Source organism: Leguminivora glycinivorella, chromosome 2, assembly GCF_023078275.1.
Source record: "Leguminivora glycinivorella isolate SPB_JAAS2020 chromosome 2, LegGlyc_1.1, whole genome shotgun sequence".
Taxonomy (NCBI): Eukaryota; Metazoa; Arthropoda; class Insecta; order Lepidoptera; family Tortricidae; genus Leguminivora; species Leguminivora glycinivorella.
The window spans coordinates 28,306,392-28,325,430 of NC_062972.1; the positions used below are offsets into that span (position 1 = coordinate 28,306,392).

General features: G+C 38.0%; 1 protein-coding gene across 5 annotated transcripts in view; it reads right to left on the reverse strand.

The window, feature by feature from the left end:
* Positions 1-17,947, reverse strand: part of LOC125234586 (multiple C2 and transmembrane domain-containing protein) — a 45,641-nt gene extending 27,694 nt beyond the window's left edge. For 3 of the 5 annotated variants that reach the window (XM_048140903.1, XM_048140920.1, XM_048140893.1), the window contains exon 1: positions 4,759-4,920. Coding sequence is in view for 2 of the 5 variants with exons in the window: in XM_048140885.1 (XP_047996842.1) it covers positions 5,920-6,111; positions 10,226-10,368; positions 12,857-12,968; positions 14,953-15,053; positions 17,830-17,947 (666 nt within the window). In the remaining 3 variants the exon portion in view is untranslated. Of the gene's footprint in view, positions 1-4,758; positions 4,921-5,919; positions 6,112-10,225; positions 10,369-12,856; positions 12,969-14,952; positions 15,054-17,829 lie in introns of those variants that run through there. The other 2 variants (XM_048140885.1, XM_048140912.1) reach the window with 2 other exon arrangements.
* Between the last annotated feature and the right edge of the window lie 1,092 nt (positions 17,948-19,039).

Below are 19,039 nucleotides of genomic sequence, written 5' to 3' on the forward strand. Positions count from 1 at the left end.
AATAAACGTTTGTATACTGAATGCTAATCGAATTAAAATAATACGTTATTGTTATTGAAACACGTTACAACTGATGAAAAACTGTTATTGTCGCATTATTTGTCCATCTGAAAAAAACATATTTAGAAAAAAAACCATGGTGCTCGGTTTTTTTTCATAATTCTGAAAAAAAAAAAACATTGTTTTTTCTATTTGCAACCCGTTTTAGGGTTTAATAGTAGTAGTAGGGCTGTTTTAAGCCATTTTTTTTTGCGATATTAGCATTGATCCCATAATAAAAGTTGATCATTATGACCTCAAAAGTCACAAAGTTTGAACGGTCCTCTTTATTTCACCGTGTATATGACAAGATCTTATTTATACATGTACAACCATAAGACCGTGTCACATTTTATAAGGCGTTCATAGAGTAACATGGAGATGGATCGGACATACTCTACAGCACCAGTATCGCGTTTGAGTGGCGGCCTCAAGGAGGAAAGCGAGCCCGCAAACGCCCCGTACATTATACAAATATACACCCTGGGTACGTATTACAATGGCACAAACGCTCACGAAACGAAACGCTCGTAGATATCTATCTCTATAGCTCTTGCGTATTGGCGCGACAGAGCCAGACTACCTTTCGCGGCGTTTCGTTTTCGTTTCTGGAGGTGGAACGTTGTAAACGAGCTGGAACGAGGCCAAGGCGATGGTTCAAGATAAAATGGCGTGGAAGGAGCTTCTGGAGGCCCTATGCACCTAAGGGATGTCGTAGGACAACCAACATAAATCAACATGTTATTGCAGGTGACTGTACCTTGTGACATGTTTAGCATTAGATACTTCCGTGAGACATAATAATATAATAGTTGTCACTCACACGTCAGCGTCACGCACAGACGCACACCATCATTCTGTCAAACTAGTATGAATTTGAACAATGGAAAACTTATAATTATTTTTTGGCATCTTAGACGCAAATTACTCGTTAACATAGGTACAGTGAGGCTATGATTTTTTATATGTTAATCGATAGCGTAAACATCATGGAAAATTACATTAGTTGCATGGAAAAACAGAAAGCGCCCCCAAGCAGTTACTAACTAGAACCAAAAACGACAAATTATTACGGGCAATGGTCCGTATCATGGGACGCACGTTGAGGCAGCACCTGCCAAGGTGTAAGAACTATTTGAGCGTTCGTGGAATTTAAAACGAACAAGGGTATTGGATGAAAATGTTGTACTGGGTTATGGGATAATAAAACCGGACGCCTCCGACCTAATAAAACGGTAAGCATCCCCATAAGATACCTACAAAACGCGACATCCAAGATGACTCAAGGGCAACATTAGATCAGTAGTAATATCTTTCCCATCGCGGAACCGGACCCGGACCTTTGAGAGGCGTGCCGTACTGTGCCCCTTTGACACTAATGAAATATAAGGGGTACACAATAGTAATATTATTGTTATACCTACCTGTCCTTAAGCAATTTACAGCGAATGTTAGTCACAGTAAATAAGACTGCAACCATACATTATCTATGTAACGGGACGTTTGCTCACTCAAGCGTAGTTTAACTGCGTGTAGGTAGACAGACTGTAGTAGGTATAGGTACTTTATTTAACTATTAGTAAAGCGATAACCCTTTACATACGCTTTTAAATAACAAGTCAATATACTATATAAAATACGCACTTGTATAATGTACAGCCAACCAATTGGAACCCTAGGCCAGGGCTATGTCATAGTAACGTGACAATGACAATGTCATGAGATTTCTTACAAAAATGATTGTAAGAAATCTCTTACGGCTTGTCATTTTGACATGGTTGTAGAGTGGCGACTGTACAGTCAACCAATTGGAGCCCTAGTGGTTGACTGTATAGTCGCCATCATAGATATATCGGAGCAGCCTACATGCTATAAAACATCTGATGCTTTGACGGCTGAAAAATATCAGATTTTACCAAACAATGACAACGAATTTGCGATGAAAATTAGAAAATTGGCTGCTTCAAATCACATTTCGACTGATGAGATTTCGATGATTTATTTGTGATTTCGTGATTTAAGGCATGTTTGTAGAAAGAAAAATGTTCAGCACTCACGTACCTATTTGCTATAGATATTTTATTTTATTGTTTACAAGCCCAATAAGAATTTTGTATTTAAAATGAAACAGTAGGTAGTAACATTTTTGCTTTTAAGTTTCCTTTAAGTACCAATCTTGATATAAACCAAACTTAGATAAATGCAGGCGCCTGTAGTTTCCTTTTAATGGCAAGTCTAATTTAGAGGGTACGAGTAATTAAACTTTAACTACTCAGGGATTGCAACTTAGGTTGACTATGAAGCAAGAAAGTACAAAGTTTTATTATCAGGTAACCTGGAACACGGAAACTGGCTACTTGGCCCCCACGGAGTATAAAGATGGATCCGCCCTTGAGCGTAGCCTATTTTTTTTCTAACTAGCTAAATCCAAACTAAACGGTACGATCTACTTTCTTCAGTAGATACCCTTTACGATCAAACAACATCCTTTAAACTGTAGTCCACTATGAAAAATTTTGGTTCGTATTGTAAAGGTTAGTCAAATACGCACGACATAATGAATAACACGATTTATATCAATTGTCAATTAAGAGTATTGTGATGACTCTGCAACCAATGGAATTTGATACATCGAATGACGTAAATATTAAATTGAGAGAATTTCTTATAAGTATTAATGCTTACCAAGTTGACAACCACTTATTGCGTTATGACAACGAAACTTTTTGTATCTCATTATCATTCTTCCATATTATAGCAACTCAAGGCTCGGGAAAACGCCCATCATTTACGAGTAGAAAATTTTTCACTGTTCTGTTCAACATAAACTGCTATTTACCTATGTCAACTTTTGAATATCGTCACTACTTTGAAAAAAATCTCGTATCTCACGCTGCTCCTCAAAGTTAAAACGCAGTAAGTCTATATGCATTCCATACATACTTACTACAATTTTCTTTTCGTTGACAGACGAAGATACAAGTTTTTTTTAAAGTAGTGACGATATGCTTTATACCGATATTTCCGACTCTTGAGTGAGACCTTAGTTAAGTAGGTATGATTTCAAAATGAGGGGCGTTTTCCTGAGACTTGCATGAAGAATTAGTGTGCAAATATTATAATTATGGATTTATACCCTAATCTGTCCTAAAATCAACGCCAAAATGACATAGGGTGATAAAACATCTCATTAGATATCACATTAAAGAAAATTTGACCTTCATGAAAATGGCATGATTTTTGAGATATTGGCACTCGATGGTTAATATAAAAATTATAAAACGTAAAGAAAAATGTGGCAATATCTCGAAAACCTCGTAAAATTCACCTTTGCATTTTGCCGTTGGTTTTAGGGACGCCCGGTATAAGTAGTTTTATTTTGTCAAGGTACCAAAAGTATTCAGTATTGCCATTCTTGAATATCAGATTTCGTAGATTCCTAAATACCTGCTATGGTTCATATGTTGTTGTTAATATTATACATAATTTAAAGTAATGTGACCTTGTCCCACTAATTTCTTAGGACATTACACTTAGTCACGTTATTTTACTGTATACATATATTGTTTTTCCATAAGTAGGTACTAGTCATAATTATGTTAAATAATATAATCTCATAAATGCAAGTTTTTTTGACTCAAAACCATACATCACACAGTTCGTGTGCCAAATTGATTAGCGACTCGTTTGTGGTCGCTAATGGTACTAACCATTATGTATTTAGGCAGTTTCCTCAACGTGTGTCGTAAGTGACAAATACTTAGCCGTGTGTTTTTGTTTGTAAATATTTTGGTACATGCTCGGATTCTCAGAGGAAATGTGCTCGGATTACTCGGTACCAATTAGGTACATACACGACAGAAGCTTTATAAGTAAGTAACTGTCACCGAACGTTTAACGCGAGTGTCCTTGAATTACATTGCGGACTGAATTATTTTGTATGGTAATAAAATCTATTTCAATTCTATGTAAAAAGTTATCTAATACATTTCTTTTGTCCTATACTAACCACCGTTAAAAGATTCGCCCGTAGATTTACACACTGTATGTATACTTATCCATTCCCATTGAGAGCAAGTGAGAAAGGGATACAGGTAGGTACGTCTCTTTTGTTGGCAACCATACCTGCGAATCGTATAAAAAATAAACAAAACAATTGATTATGTCGGTGTTTGCTCAAGGTATGCTTGTATTTCCTCCTTTAAGGAACGAATATGGATTAACAGGAACACATTAAATTAGTATTCATTTATGTATTTTGTTAATTTTAATTTGATATGTTTATGTTTTATATAAGTGCATATATTATGGTATGTATAGGTAATAACTGCATCCCAGAAATAACTATTAAATTGATATTTTATTATACCTACATTAATAACTCATAAGCGATCTACATACGTTAATAATTATAAGTACTTATATTAAATAAATAAAACAATAGGGGAGATATAGGCCAAACTAGCAAAGAGCTCCTGTTCTATGCTACCTATGTCGCAACCTAGCACACATTAAGTACCTAATTGAGATTTTATCTGAGCTGTTGCACAAACACGAGATAGTTACTATAATGCACTATCTGATACGCTTGCTGGTCTTCTTAATTACTACTATATCATATTTACTATAAGAGTACAAAGTCAAATACCCATCAAACACCAACACTCAAAAAAAATCACAAAATACCATAAGATATTTCAAAAACTTTTTATCAATAACCTTATTTCCTGTCTCGGAAACAATTTATAACAAAGTAAAAAACACTGGCACACAAGAAAACGTTAACATAAATGTTCCAAATCCAAACACGTTTTTTATCACTCGCGTTGTTTATTTACTTTTCGAACAAGGTTATCTTTAACTTTTTAATTCGGGAGGCGCGTGCGCTGGTCTCGGCGTGCGGTAAAGACTGGCAGTATACACTATACAGGCAAATAAACCAAGCCAATAAGATGACTAACTGGTACAGTCTGTGGTAGCGTTGCACGCAATTGGCACATAACATACGTAACAAAAGTTTACGAATACACGAGTGAAGGTCGTATATTGTCACTTTTTACGGTTTAACTGTAAATAGAACTGCTGATAACAGAAATATCGGATAAGTCGGCCCTAGTAAGTGAGTTGGGCCCTTTGTACAATGAACAGACACCATCAGTAACATCGAAGCGGCCAACGTGCTTTCAAATATCTCAACATGCCTCATTGTCAAGATGCTAGTATGGGTGTTCAGATCTTGGCTTCTTGACCATCTTGGCTTCTTTGATATATCTGCTAACGACTGTACATGTTGAGAAGCTAAAAGATAAATCTGCCTCAAATACCTCTAGATATTTATTCACGTCACAGTTGTTCAATCATTCAGGCCATTTTTAATAGGATGAAGTTAAATAGATCATGAGAATAAATCCTTTTTCCTTACCGATCGTTAGATCCCAATACAATGATAAACAAGTGGTACCGTATCGGGGCAGTAGGTAAATTTACTGTATATAGTTTTGCCAACGGGAACCAACGACACAAACTGACATTTCGAAATTAATTAACTTGAATTTTTCTGTCATGAATTTAAAATTTAAAGAGATCTCACTTGACTTTACTACTGTTTGGATAATACATGTACTGCGTATATATATCCTGCAACGTCAATCCTGTCCAATGTTCATTCAATGTTTAAACGGTGTCCACAGAAAAACCTGAGTCAAAATGTCGGAAATATGGGTCAAAAATAAATTCACGACAGATCCGATTATACGCACAAGTATATTATTTACTTAACACTGGGGAAACCCATGTAATCGGCTACGCTTCTACGAGCGGTGTGCCCGACAGTCGGGTTCTTGGTAGCGAAAGTGTTAATAAGTATATGAAGCATCTTACCTGATCCTTGTCCTCCTGACTCTTCGGCCAGAGGGTGACGTTGAGCACGATCTCCCCCATATCATGCTGCGGCTTGTTAGGGTCCCGGAGGCACAGCACCAGGTCCTGGGTCCTGCCGAGCTCCAGGGCCGTCAGGTCTAGGTGGCAGGAGCCCATGAAGTCGTCCTGCAGGCCCCAGTCGTAGTCGAAGACCTGGGGAATTGTTGAATATTGAATGCCTGATAGGACTTACATAATAATTCGTTTGAGGATTTTTGGGGACAGCTAATCAAATACAAGACGAAAAATAAATCAGCAGTTCTTGAAAAGTTTGTACATAGCTACATCAGCAAATTTTAATTGATCCTATTTTGTTACCAACATTTTGTGATATAAGTCGACTTTCGTAAGATATATACAGGATAATTGTTATAATTAAGAATAAGATACTAGAGAACCAAGTCATTAGACTTACTAAAATCTCAATTCATGAAATAAATCTTGGTAACAAAAAAGGAATTAAAAAAACAAATTTAACTTTTCCCTTAATTTTTGTAGAAACTTTTCGAGAACTGCTGAAATACGCTTTTAACTATGTATGAATAACTGTTACACATTGCGGTATACCAGCGTCAAACGTTTGACGTTTACACATGTGTAGTGTAAAATTAGATCTGTATGTATGTTATGGAACTGTGGACGCGTTAAGGTTTGACGCCGGTACCTGTGTACCTATCTCAGATATGTTGGCATACAATAAATCCCAGTGGGGATACTTCCTGATCATTAGGGCCATGTCACACTGGTCATTGGGTTACGCATTTCGCTCGCCTCGCTTTCAACTCGTCAGTAATGATTTGTTATCATAAAATTTGCATACAGTCAAGAGAGGTGTGTGTAGGTTACATACTTAATTATATTTTTTAATCATAAATTGGACGTAGTTATGCAGAAACGTTCCAATCCATCTGAAATTGTCATTGAAATGAAAGACTTTTGTTTTTTATACAAGGTCCAAAACGTAATGACAATTTAATATGGATTGGAACGTTTCTGCGTAACTACATCCAATTTATCAATTAAAAAAAAAATGTTCCCTGACCACTATTATTTTATTCGTTCAACCACATGAGCAAAATCATAATATAAAGTTAAACATATAAAAAATAACACACAAAATCTAAAAACTCTTGCTTTCTCTCTATCTAGATAGTGATCGGATTACTGATATTCTCTAGGTAAGTGCCTACTGTAATACATTTTCAAGCTGCATTGCATCTCACCATCCCATTTCACGCCCGCGGCGCAATCCATCAGTGGACTGCTCCAAATACATCTAAACAAAAGAATCCAAGTTCAAATGCTTCGCGATAGTTCTATTTTCAAAATCAGCGTGTTCCATTTTACGCTTGATCAATACATTCATACTAATAATAAATAGGATAGTGTGTCATCATCCTCCTTGCGTTATCCCGGCATTTGCCACGGCTCATGGGAGCCTGGGGTCCGCTTTGACAACTAATCCCAAGATTTGGCGTAGGCACTTTTTACAAAGCGACTGCCATCTGACCTTCCAACCCGGAGGGTAACTAGGCCTTATTAGGATTAGTCCGGTTTCCTCACGATGTTTTCCTTCACCGAAAAGCGACTGGCAAATATTAAATGACATTTCGCACATAAGTTCCGAAAAACTCATTGGTACGAGCCGGGGTTCGAACCCGCGACCTACGGATCGAAAGTCGCACGCTCTTACCGCTAGGCCACCAGCGCTTAAATAGGATAGTGTGTGTTGTGTGTTTATTTGTTTGCCCGTCTTTCAGGCCAAAAGGGAGCGACGTTGAAGTTGAAGGGATGGAGACTGACATAGACCACTTTTTGTCTCTTTCTAGCTCCCCACTTCCCTAAAATGGGGGATGGAAGTTTGTATGGAGCATTTCGCAATTTTCGAATTTAACGCGAGGGATGCCGCGGGCAAAAGCTAGTGTGGCATATTAATAAGTCTAATAGGTATTAAGTATACAAAGAAAACAGAAATTCTAATATACATACACAATAAGAGTGATTTGTTACAACACGCGGTTTTATTTAAATGTATATGTACCCATTTATTATACATATGTGACGTTATCTGGGTAAAGGGACCTTGTCGATGGCGCTTACGTCCCGCTGCGTCGTATTTGTTTGTACACGAACATCGCTCATAACGCGGTAAGCGCCATCGACAATAAGGTCCCTTTACCCAGATAACGTCACATATTTTTTTATTGTGATAGTTCATGGTCGTTTAGATTTTCAAAGTACCTTTTGTTTGCGTTAAGGAAAAAGTGCTAAAACAACTTATTCCAATAACAATAAACGACGAAGAGAATTGTTACATAACATATTGTAATAATTTGTGGTTGCAATAGCCACTAGCTATAAGTAACAATGTAAGTATATCTTTTAAATAATTTTATTATTTTTAATATTTTCTTTAATAATTCAATTTCTTTTACAGAATAGACTTGATTTTAACAGAGAACGAAACCAAACCACGAAACCTCAGAACACAGAAAGCGCGCGAAAAACATAATTTGAATGAATTGATGATTAATCAATTTGAATCCTAGATGCGAGGCCCTAGAACCTCAACATCAATCGACACACTGTGGCCTGTTTCACAACAGAGACAATTGTAGCCCAACAGTCACACTTCGCCGCCCAGTGCCTTTTTGAGTCTCACTGTCACTAAAATACCGGTTGAAAACGGTGAATTGCCTATTATTTTCAGTGACAATTTTCTGAATTCGAACGCCGTGAGACTTCAAAAATCGGCCCTCAGTGCCTGTTCAACAAAGAAATCTTGACGCTGAGTTACTGTTACTTACCAACCCAGAAACAGGCATAGAATTGTCAATATCACTATGGTGAAATAGGCATCTTTGTTCTACAGTGACCAACGATTCAAAATGGTTGACTGTACCAGATGTTCATATTGTAAAAACCCACCTAAGTACTCTCCCGACGGCAATTGAGTGGCAACAGACAGTCTTAAAAATTCATAATCTTAAAAAAAAATTGTATGCAAATTGACAGTTCAAACTGACACTGACAGATCTGTCAGTGTCAGTTTGCATACAATTTTTTTTTAAGATTATGAAAATTAAGACTCGTCTGTTGCCGACCTAAGACGAGCCCAATAAAATTGGTTGGCCTCATTAAACGTTTGGAGACAAAAACTCATCGGAAAGTAAAATGCTTGACTTATTGGACTTCCTTGGGAACTTATTATTGGTTACTTTTCCTCCTTCATTAACCTTACCGCTTAGGTATTTGAAGATGGTGAAGGTTTGCTGTCTTTTGCTAACGCAGGTGTTTTCTGAGACCGTAGGCACACCTCGGACACTGGCGAATATATGAAAGAAGCGCGTTCCTAGCGCAGCCTGAGCCGAATGGCACAATCGCTCACGAAACGCTCACGAAACGAAGCGCTAGTAGATATCTATCTCTATCGCGCTTGCGTATTGGCGCGACAGAGCCAGCGGCGTATCGCTTTCGTTTGGCGTCGGAGAAATGCCATTCGGCTACGGGGCCAGAGCTCGTGTAAGTGAACGCGTACTATTCTTGTATGAGTGAAATATGACAGGTCGACTGTTCGCGTTTTTGACAGGCGGTAACTGTGAGGTAACCGAGAGGGGTGGGCAGCACTTTCAGCGGGGAGCGGGAGTGGCCATACTGTATGATAGTACTCTTTATTATACTCTGCCGTAAGGCCGTAAGTAAGTATTGTGCGTTTTCGAAGCCTTAAGCCGGTTGCACTTTACCTCTGGGTATCAATATTTTCTATATACATACATATGTGTGAATTGAACTCTCGCCACACTTTCATAAGAACCTATTAAGTAGGTAGGTAATAGTTGTACTAGCTACGAGTATATGCGGGACGCTTAGCGACTAGCCTAGTCGTCAGCAGGACAAGCAAATGATGGCCGCGATTTATCTCACATCCTCCTTACATCCAATATCGGATCGGGTAAGGTTAAAACGCTCTCAACCTTAGTGTTGCTAGGGAAAGATACTACTGTCGCACCCATCCATGTGTTTGTCCTGTTGGAAGGTAAAGCGCCCTATTAGATGTGTGGTGGTGAATGGAGGATGGGGAAGTGGCCATCCACCGACCCGCTGGGTGGACAGCGTTAAGAAGGCCTGCAAGGGATTAACACAGGCGCTATATGAGGACTGCAGAAGACCGTGCGGAGTAAAGAGCTTTGGTGCGAAAAATAACGACCTCATGTGGTCGCTACCCTCAGCCACGAGGAACCGAGGAAGAAGAAGAAGATGTACTCACTTTAATCTGCACAGGCTGGAAGGGATCCTCAATAGGCACGGTGAAGCACTCATCCCACACCGGGTTCAGGTCCCGGTACACGATCTTCGACTTGTGCAGCATCCGCCCGCCGACCTTGAACTTGACGTACGGGTCGCTGGTGCCTGCCAACAAGCCTGGGGTTGGGCGTAGCCAGGAATTAGAAGAAGCGAAATCAAATAATAAGGCCGCTAACCTACGGGTTCTAACTAGGTTTAGAACAGTGGTGGGCAAATTGGGGGCCAAATTATGAAGAAATTTGGAAGGCGGGCCAGATTTACACCCCAAATGCGTTTTTACACTTTTTAATGTATCTACCATATCCGGCTAAAATCGTTTCCGGGACAGGATATGGCCCGCGGGCCATTCTTTGCCAACCACTGATTTAGGAAGACCTAATTCTGTTCTGTTACAGTTCAAATTTTTCTATAACGTCTATGATACTGACTAGTTCTAGATTTGGCAGTTTGTAATGTTGCGTTTTTATCATTGCCAAATCACTACTTTATTAGGTATGTATTCCTGGTATTTTATTGTATATTAATTGATACATGATGATAATGACTAATTGATGGTATGATAGAAAATAATATAATATGTAGGAATACTTAATTACTTAAGCTACTCAGGTAGGTATTAGGTATATATCTCCGTAATATACGAAAGTAAATCTGACATAGTATTAACACGGATATTTAATATTCTTATTTCCAAAATAACCGTTATTATTCATTTTTGTGAATATTTAAATCGTTAATAGTTATTTGTTATACAAGGGTGCAAAGTTGTATTTTAACGCCGAGTGTGGAATTGAAAAACGAGCAAGTGAAAGGATTCTATAGTTGAACCACGAGCGAAGCGAGTGGTTCGAAAATAGAATCCTGAACTTGGCGAGTTTTTCAACACACGAGAAGTAAAATACATTTGCACCCGTGTGTAACACAAAACTTTTCCCCATCACTATAGCGAGGAAAGCACAACGCAAAAAAAATAGTTTATCACTGCTTCCAGTAGTTCCACAGGTGGTAAAACATCTTCATCACTAGATTCACCCACTTCTATCGATTTTAAAGCAGAAAATTTGGCTATATTCAAGGTCAAATTACTTTATCCACTAGTGGATAAAATGCGTTTTTACTCGCTGGTATTAAAGGACAAAACACGTGTTTCCGAGCTAGTGAGGGGAAAAGTACTTGTTAGTTGGGTTATTAGGCAAAAGAAAATTCAATCTCAAGTATATATTATGGTTTAAACGATTTAAATATCCACGAATAAGAATTTTTATTAATGTTTATTAGAAAATATAAGATTTGTGAAATTACTAAGATTACCTACAGGCTACGCTTTTATATTGCAATAAAAATTAAAACATGCAAATGATAAAAAATACAAAAATAATACTTAAAATAATAAAATGTGAAGTGTCAATGATAAATGCTAAAATAACTACCTATTATGAATAAAATATAAAAAATATTAATATTCTTACATTATTTCTCTCTGGTTCGGTTGCAGTGCTCAAATTTGTATTACGGTTATAAAAATTGATGATGGACTGAATTGTTGTCTACTTAATAATAATATAAGTACTTATTAGACAATAATATTGTCTTCGGTTACCGCGATACTCACGAAATAAAACTATGGAAACGGATTAAATCGCGTATAATGAATTTACAATTCATCCCGACGTTTCGAACATTTTACAGCATTCGTGGTCAACGGGTGACGCTGTAAACGGGTGACGAGTGACGGGGAATGCTGTAGTGTTCGAAACGTCGGGATGAATTGTAAATTAATTATACGCGATTTAATCCGTTTCCGTTGTTTTATTTCATACTTACAATTTAGATTTATTAGACCTTACAATAATATTAATTATTAGCTTACTAGTGTAAAATATATGAGATAGATAATGTATACTTATAGATTAAAATGTACTTATTTGTTGTATTTGAGTGGCATAGTGCTTGAATGGAGAAAAGGCGCGAAGTGTTTAGTTTGTGCACGCATTTGGTTCATTGCGTAGAACAAATCAGTAGGCGTTTAATTTTATAAGTACTATTATGAATTCTCGATATTTCAGTAATGTTTTTAAGATAGAGATATGATAAAGATAAGAATTCGTTTATTGCACGTAAACACAAAAACAATTGTCGAAGGATAAGTTTACATCAATTTGTGCACAGCCTATTATTAACACAAGTTTCCAGGGTAAGTATTGCATTTGTATGTCTTGTATTTTATAATGTTAGAAGTAGATATTAGAACAAATTATTCTTCAGAAACGTTTTTACTTGTCTTATGTGAAGTAGAAGCAATTTAAGTACCTATTTCAATTATTAACTCAAATAATGCAATTTAAATGTATAAGTACTATAAGTAGGTATGTATATTTCAGTTCACTTATATATTTTTTGTGATAAAAGTTATTAAAAAATATTTGTAGATTTTCATTACCATTGTGAATATTGTAATTTTATTAGTTGATGAAATGTTCGTGCATTTCGTTAAGCGCTATTACATCCTAACCTTAGTGAGCTGCGTGCCATATTCAGTGACAGAGTGAGAAGTGTGTGTAGGCTGTGTAGTGTAGAGATTAAAGACACCCACCGTTCTTGTCCATGGCCACGAGGTTCTGCCCTCGCTTGAGGTGCACCCTGAGTTGAAAGAACGAGTATTGCCGTAGCTGCTGCTCCCTGTGTCTTTGGGATTCATCCGGTTCCTGAAAGTAGTAGGAAAACTTGAGATTTTGGAAGGTGGAGTAATTAATTGAAGTTTTCTTCGCTTTTTTTAATTATAAATGGGCTTACTCTTGGCCACAGACTAGTTACTAGCCAAAGGCAAAGACGTGGCCTACGATAGAGTGAGCTGTTCACCCTAGATTTGAAGGTCGCTTGTGCGAGAAACGTGCGGTTTTCAGTTTTGTTTAGACATTTTCTTTTGGTCATGAAGATTATCTATCTAAAAGGAGTGTACATGCTTATAGTCAATAGGTTACACCTTACTGTTATCTTCATCGCCTAGGGTCACTTGCAGCTCCGCAGTTTGGCGAAAGTGTGATACTATACAGCACGACCACGGATGATTTTATTAATTCTGATGCGGTACAAATTCACGAAAAAAAATGTACTTTTTTGTACTGACGTTTAAAAAAAATGTACCCTTATGATTTTAGAGTTTCGACATAGGGCCCGGGGTCGTGCTAGGTAGGTACTCCCTGGCACGACCACACTATATTTAATGAGATTTTAAATTTCTGTTGCAGTACAAATTCACGAAAAAAAATGTACTTTTTTGTACTTACCTTTTTAAAAAAAAAGAAAGTCAAAGTCAAAGGTAAATTTGCCAATTTAAGCTAAGTAACTCGTAGCTTTATAAACCGGCCAAGAGCGTGTCGGGCCACGCTCAGTGTAGGGTTCCGTAGTTTTTCGTATTTTTCTCAAAAAGTACTGAACCTATCAAGTTCAAAACAATTTTCCTAGAAAATCTTTATAAAGTTCTACTTTTGTGATTTTTTTCACATTTTTGAAACATATGGTTCAAAAGTTAGAGGGGGGGGGACGCACTTTTTTTTCCTTTAGGAGCGATTATTTCCAAAAATATTAATATTATCAAAAAACGATCTTAGTAAACCCTTATTTATTTTTAAATACCTATCCAACAATATATCACACGTTGGGGTTGGAATGAAAAAAAAAAATCATCCCCACTTTACATGTAGGGGGGGTACCCTAATAAAACATTTTTTTTCACTTTTTATTTTTGCACTTTGTTGGCGTGATTGATATACATATTGGTACCAAATTTCAGCTTTCTAGTGCTTACGGTTACTGAGATTATCCGCGGACGGACGGACGGACGGACGGACGGACAGACAGACATGGCGAAACTATAAGGGTTCCTTAGTTGACTACGGAACCCTAAAAATACCCTCATGGCTTCGGAGTTTTGACATGGGGTGTGGTCGTGCTAGATAGGTGGTACTTCCTGGCACGACCACACTATATTCATGTTTAATTTGATGGTCAAATGAATACTAAACAAGTGTTTTGAAATTGTACTATGTAAATTACTTCAAAAACTTAGTGCGGTCGTGCCAGGGAGTACCTATCTAGCACGACCACAACCCATGTCGAAACTCCGAAACCATGAGGGTACTTTTTGTAAAAAGTTAAGTACAGAAAAGTACATTTTTTTTCGTGAATTTGTACCACTACAGAAGTTTAAAAAATCATTAAATGACCGTACCTCAGTACCATACGGAAAAAGGTACGGTAGTCTAGATGGCATTACACCTTTGGGGTACGCTCAGCTAGATGGCGCTAACATTTTAAAACATATCAAGCTAAAAATATGGGCCAAATTTTCAAAACTGAGGTTCAAATGTTTTAAGCCTGTGTCAAGAGATGCACTGTGATTACACATTTTACTTCGACAGTACCTCTCTATAATACTCGATCCTCTTTGCTTATACTGACGAGAGTCCAGCCGGCGTATCATGCTGCCAATTTTATCACTTACCCACGTGGATAAAGCATCCGTCACGCTTCAGCAAGTATGTCAGTATGAGAGTGACAGATGTCTTATCCATGTGGATAAGTGATAAAATTGGCAGCATGATACGCCGGCAGTGCGCGGTTGTCAAATGATTGTTCATCACCAACGCAGTATAAAAACTTAGGTGGAGATTGTAAGTAAAAAAATACCAATTGCAATAGATCCGCGGGCGGTTGTCTCGGGTAGTGCGCAGGAGTGCCTGACGTGGATGGCGCCGGGTCCGTCGACACCTGCCGGTTCATCGATAGATCTGTCGACAAACATATATTACATCAAATTTGGCACTTATAATAACTTTTTAAACTACACAACATTTTAAAGGAACTTTCGCCAAAGAGATCCTAATTTAACGTTAACATCTAAATTCGCCAGTTGCCTTTTAGTACTTACTTATACGTTTGTTGTAACTCTGAGCTCGCTGCAGAGTTCGCTGTAACTGTGAGTAGGTATCAGTGGCGTGGCGTGAAAATTTTCGTTGATAAAGCCGGAGGGGTTGTATCGACACCCCGCCACTGGTAGGTACCTAAGCTGACTAATAATTACTGAAGAATTCAACAACTATAAGATGGATTATTGAGACAACAATATTGGTTGCTTATTTTAATCCATTACTACGTCCCCATAAGGCGTGGGACTAATATGTGTAATACGAGAAAACCAAATATTAATTTTACAAAATATTTATACACATATTGTACTACACATATTAAGGTTACACTCAGGAAGGTGTACCGATCCTTCAATCTTGATAAGAAATAACAGGAAATGCTTTAACATTTCTTTTGCCAACATATTATTTCTTCCTCCAAGATTGAAACGCGTCTACTTATAACATATTTGAACGAGAACCCGATCGACAGAAATAGAATTTAATCCAAACATAATCTCGAACGACGTGATTTTTTATAGAAATATCATTCCTGGAGAAGTAATTGAAAAACCTGCCCTAGAGCGGACGAGCGCACCTAAAGTAAATTTAAAAATCTCCAACGTAATAAAAAGACATTAGTATTCTTCTTGCATATTTATAAATTTAAAGAGGAATTTGCTAATGGAAAAATAATTATTACTGCGAAACTGAGGGCGAAATTTTCTTCCGTTCGACTCCGTAAATGGATGAGGTTTAAAAATACCAGTACCTACCTATATACTTAATATTACTTAAATTCTAATAAATAAAAACGTTACATTTATTTATTTTTAGGTAGGTTGGATTCTTTTTAGGGTTCCGTAGTCAACTAGGAAGGAGTTTCACCATGTCTGTCTGTCCGTCCGTCCGTCCATCAAAAATAAAAATTGGAAAGAAATGTTTTATTATGGTACCCTCCGTACAGCACGTAAAGTAGAGAGTGTTTTTTTTTTCATTTCAACCCTAACACGTGATATAGATAGGTATTTAAAAATGAATAGGGATTTACTAAAACCATTCTTTGATCATGCTCATATTTTCGGAAATAATCACTCCTAAAGTAAAAAAAAATGTGCCCCCCCCCTCTAGCTATTGAACCATAAGTTTAACAAAATATGAAAAAATCACAAAAGTAGATCTTTATAAAAGCTTTCTAGAAAATTATTTTGAACTTGATAGGTTGAACAGTTTTAGAAAAAAATACGGGAAACTACGGAACCCTACACCGAGCGTGGCCCGACACGCTCTTGGCCGGTTTCTGTCATAAACACAGGTATCCGGTCCTCGCTCTATCTTTAAATATCATAACACAATTTAAAAGTTCAACTCGCGCACAAATCATACGAAAAACTCTCTATGTAAGGCCAGAGTCACAGTACCTATAAGGACGACTCCTGAGTGCACAGTGCAAGCGTATATTAGGCACCTTCCGCCGAGCGCTCCGCTCCGAACGGCACTAAGGCCTTACTTTTAACAATTCTGCTATTGTAGACTGTAGTAGGTATTTACTATTTATGAGTTCCCAATGGATCTAGACTTTGTCTAGACAGTTCGCCATTCCTCACAATACAGAAACCTATTAGCAATTTTATTACCGGCCATTTCATTTTATTGATGTCGGCACTAAGCGAATAAGTCGGTCACTATCTAATTTCTAGGCAAGTATGTATGAAAATAGTAAACTGTACCAACATGTCATAGTTCTCCTGTTTTGGTTTGAACTGTTGTACAACTGACTTTATTTCTTGATTTCCTCTATAATGTAAATATCACCAGAAGTGATCATAAATGACATGAATCTAAAGAACATCTCAGCATTATCCATACTGTTTACATGACGAGCTTAAGTCTCTTCATCAGCACACAGTCTCTCCGCCTCCATACTATGCACATCTACTTAACCTACTCATCCTACTCACCTTCCTTCTTCCTGAAGAGGCGCATCCTCCGCCACCTCCTCACGGCGAGCTTGTCTCTTCATCAGCAGTCTCTCCGCCTCCATACTGCGCACATCTACTCAACCTACTCACGCTCCTTCCTGAAGAGGCGTATCCTCCGCCATCTCCCCACGGCGAGCTTGTCTCTTCATCAGCAGTCTCTCCGCCTCCATACTGTGCACATCTACTCATACTACTCATTCTACTCACCCTCCTTCTTCCGGAAGAGGCGCATCCTAAGCCACCTCCTCACGGCGAGCTTGTCTCTTCATCAGCAGTCTCTCCGCCTCCATACTGTGCACATCTACTCATACTACTCATTCTACTCACCCTCCTTCTTCCGGAAGAGGCGCATCCTCCGCCACCTCCTCACGGCGAGCTTAAGTCTCTTAATCAGCAGTCTCTCCGCCTTCATACTGCGCACATCTACTCAACCTACTTGTCCTACTCACCTTCCTTCTCCCGGAAGAGGCATCCTCCGCCACCTCCTCACGGTTAGCTTGTCTCTTCATCAGCAGTCTCTCTGCCTCCCTACTGTGCACATCTAATCAACCTACTTACCCTCCTTCCTGAAGAGGCGCATCCTCCGCCGTCTCCTCACGGCGAGCTTAAGTCTCTTCATCAGCAGCCTCTCCGCCTCCGTACTGTGCACATCTACTCATACTACTCATTCTACTCACCCTCCTTCTTCCGGAAGAGGCGCATCCTCCGCCACCTCCTCACGGCGAGTTTAAGTCTCTTCATCAGCACACAGTCGAGGAGCGCACTGACGAGCCTTCGACGCCATACTGTGCACATCTACCGACTCTCGTACACTTTGTATGTCGCCGTTATCGAGAGGCGCATTGTTTTGACTTGATGGATTTTCTTGGAATCATTTCAGTTCTGGGATACTAAAGTGCTAAAGCTACAGAGATATTTTATTTTAAATTAAATGGGATTCTAAACGTACTTCTTGGGGAAACCTCAAATTTTTCGGATATTTTTTTTATTATTAAAGTGCATCATGATGATATTTTCGTGCATTTTGGCTGCTATACGTTCAATAGTAAAATTAGTAACTATGTTTGCAGTACATGTAGTGGTAAGATATGGTAGGAGAGTAGGATTGAGAAGAAAATGTTGTTTTTTTTACAAATATACAGAGTGGGGCCTGTAACAAAGGCGAAAAATTGAACTCTAGGCTATTCTCCTTATACTGATCAACATTTGTTCGGCGACTTTTAAAAATAACTTGTATTTAGATTTTTATCACCCTTGAAAGTTTTTTCTAAGAGGTAATGTATTGCGAATTCTGTTAAGTCTAAAGTGTGACAGACAACGTCAATGACAACAATAATGGCGTACATTGAAGCTAATATTTATTTTGTATGAAAAATTAAAAATTTAAAGACATCATAATTTTTAAAAGTCACTGAACAAATGTTGATCAGTATAAGGAGAATAGCCTACAGTTCAATTCTTCGCCTTTGTTACAGGCCCCACTCTGTATATTACAGATTAAGACGCTACAGGAGCGTTAATGGAAAAGAGCCCCTTTCAATTTGGGAAATTTGACATACTAGTGTCATTAACTAGATTTTTTTTTAAACCGAATGCAAATTGTTGATGTCAAACATGTTAAATGCTTATAAAATAGTTACGTAATTCGACAAGTTTGTTCGTTTCTTTAACGTTTTTATTTGAACTCTTAAATAAACTCGCAAAGTTCCGCACACGTTCCGCATTAGTTCAACAAGCTTGGTAATCTTCGTAAGTTCGCACGTGCGTTGTTGTTGGCGTGTATTGGTTGTTTAGTACTTACATAAAGGTAGGTATCAGTGGCAATGCGTGAAAATTTTTGTTAGTAAAGCCGGAGGGGTTTTTGGGATCTGTTTTGTATGGACTTCT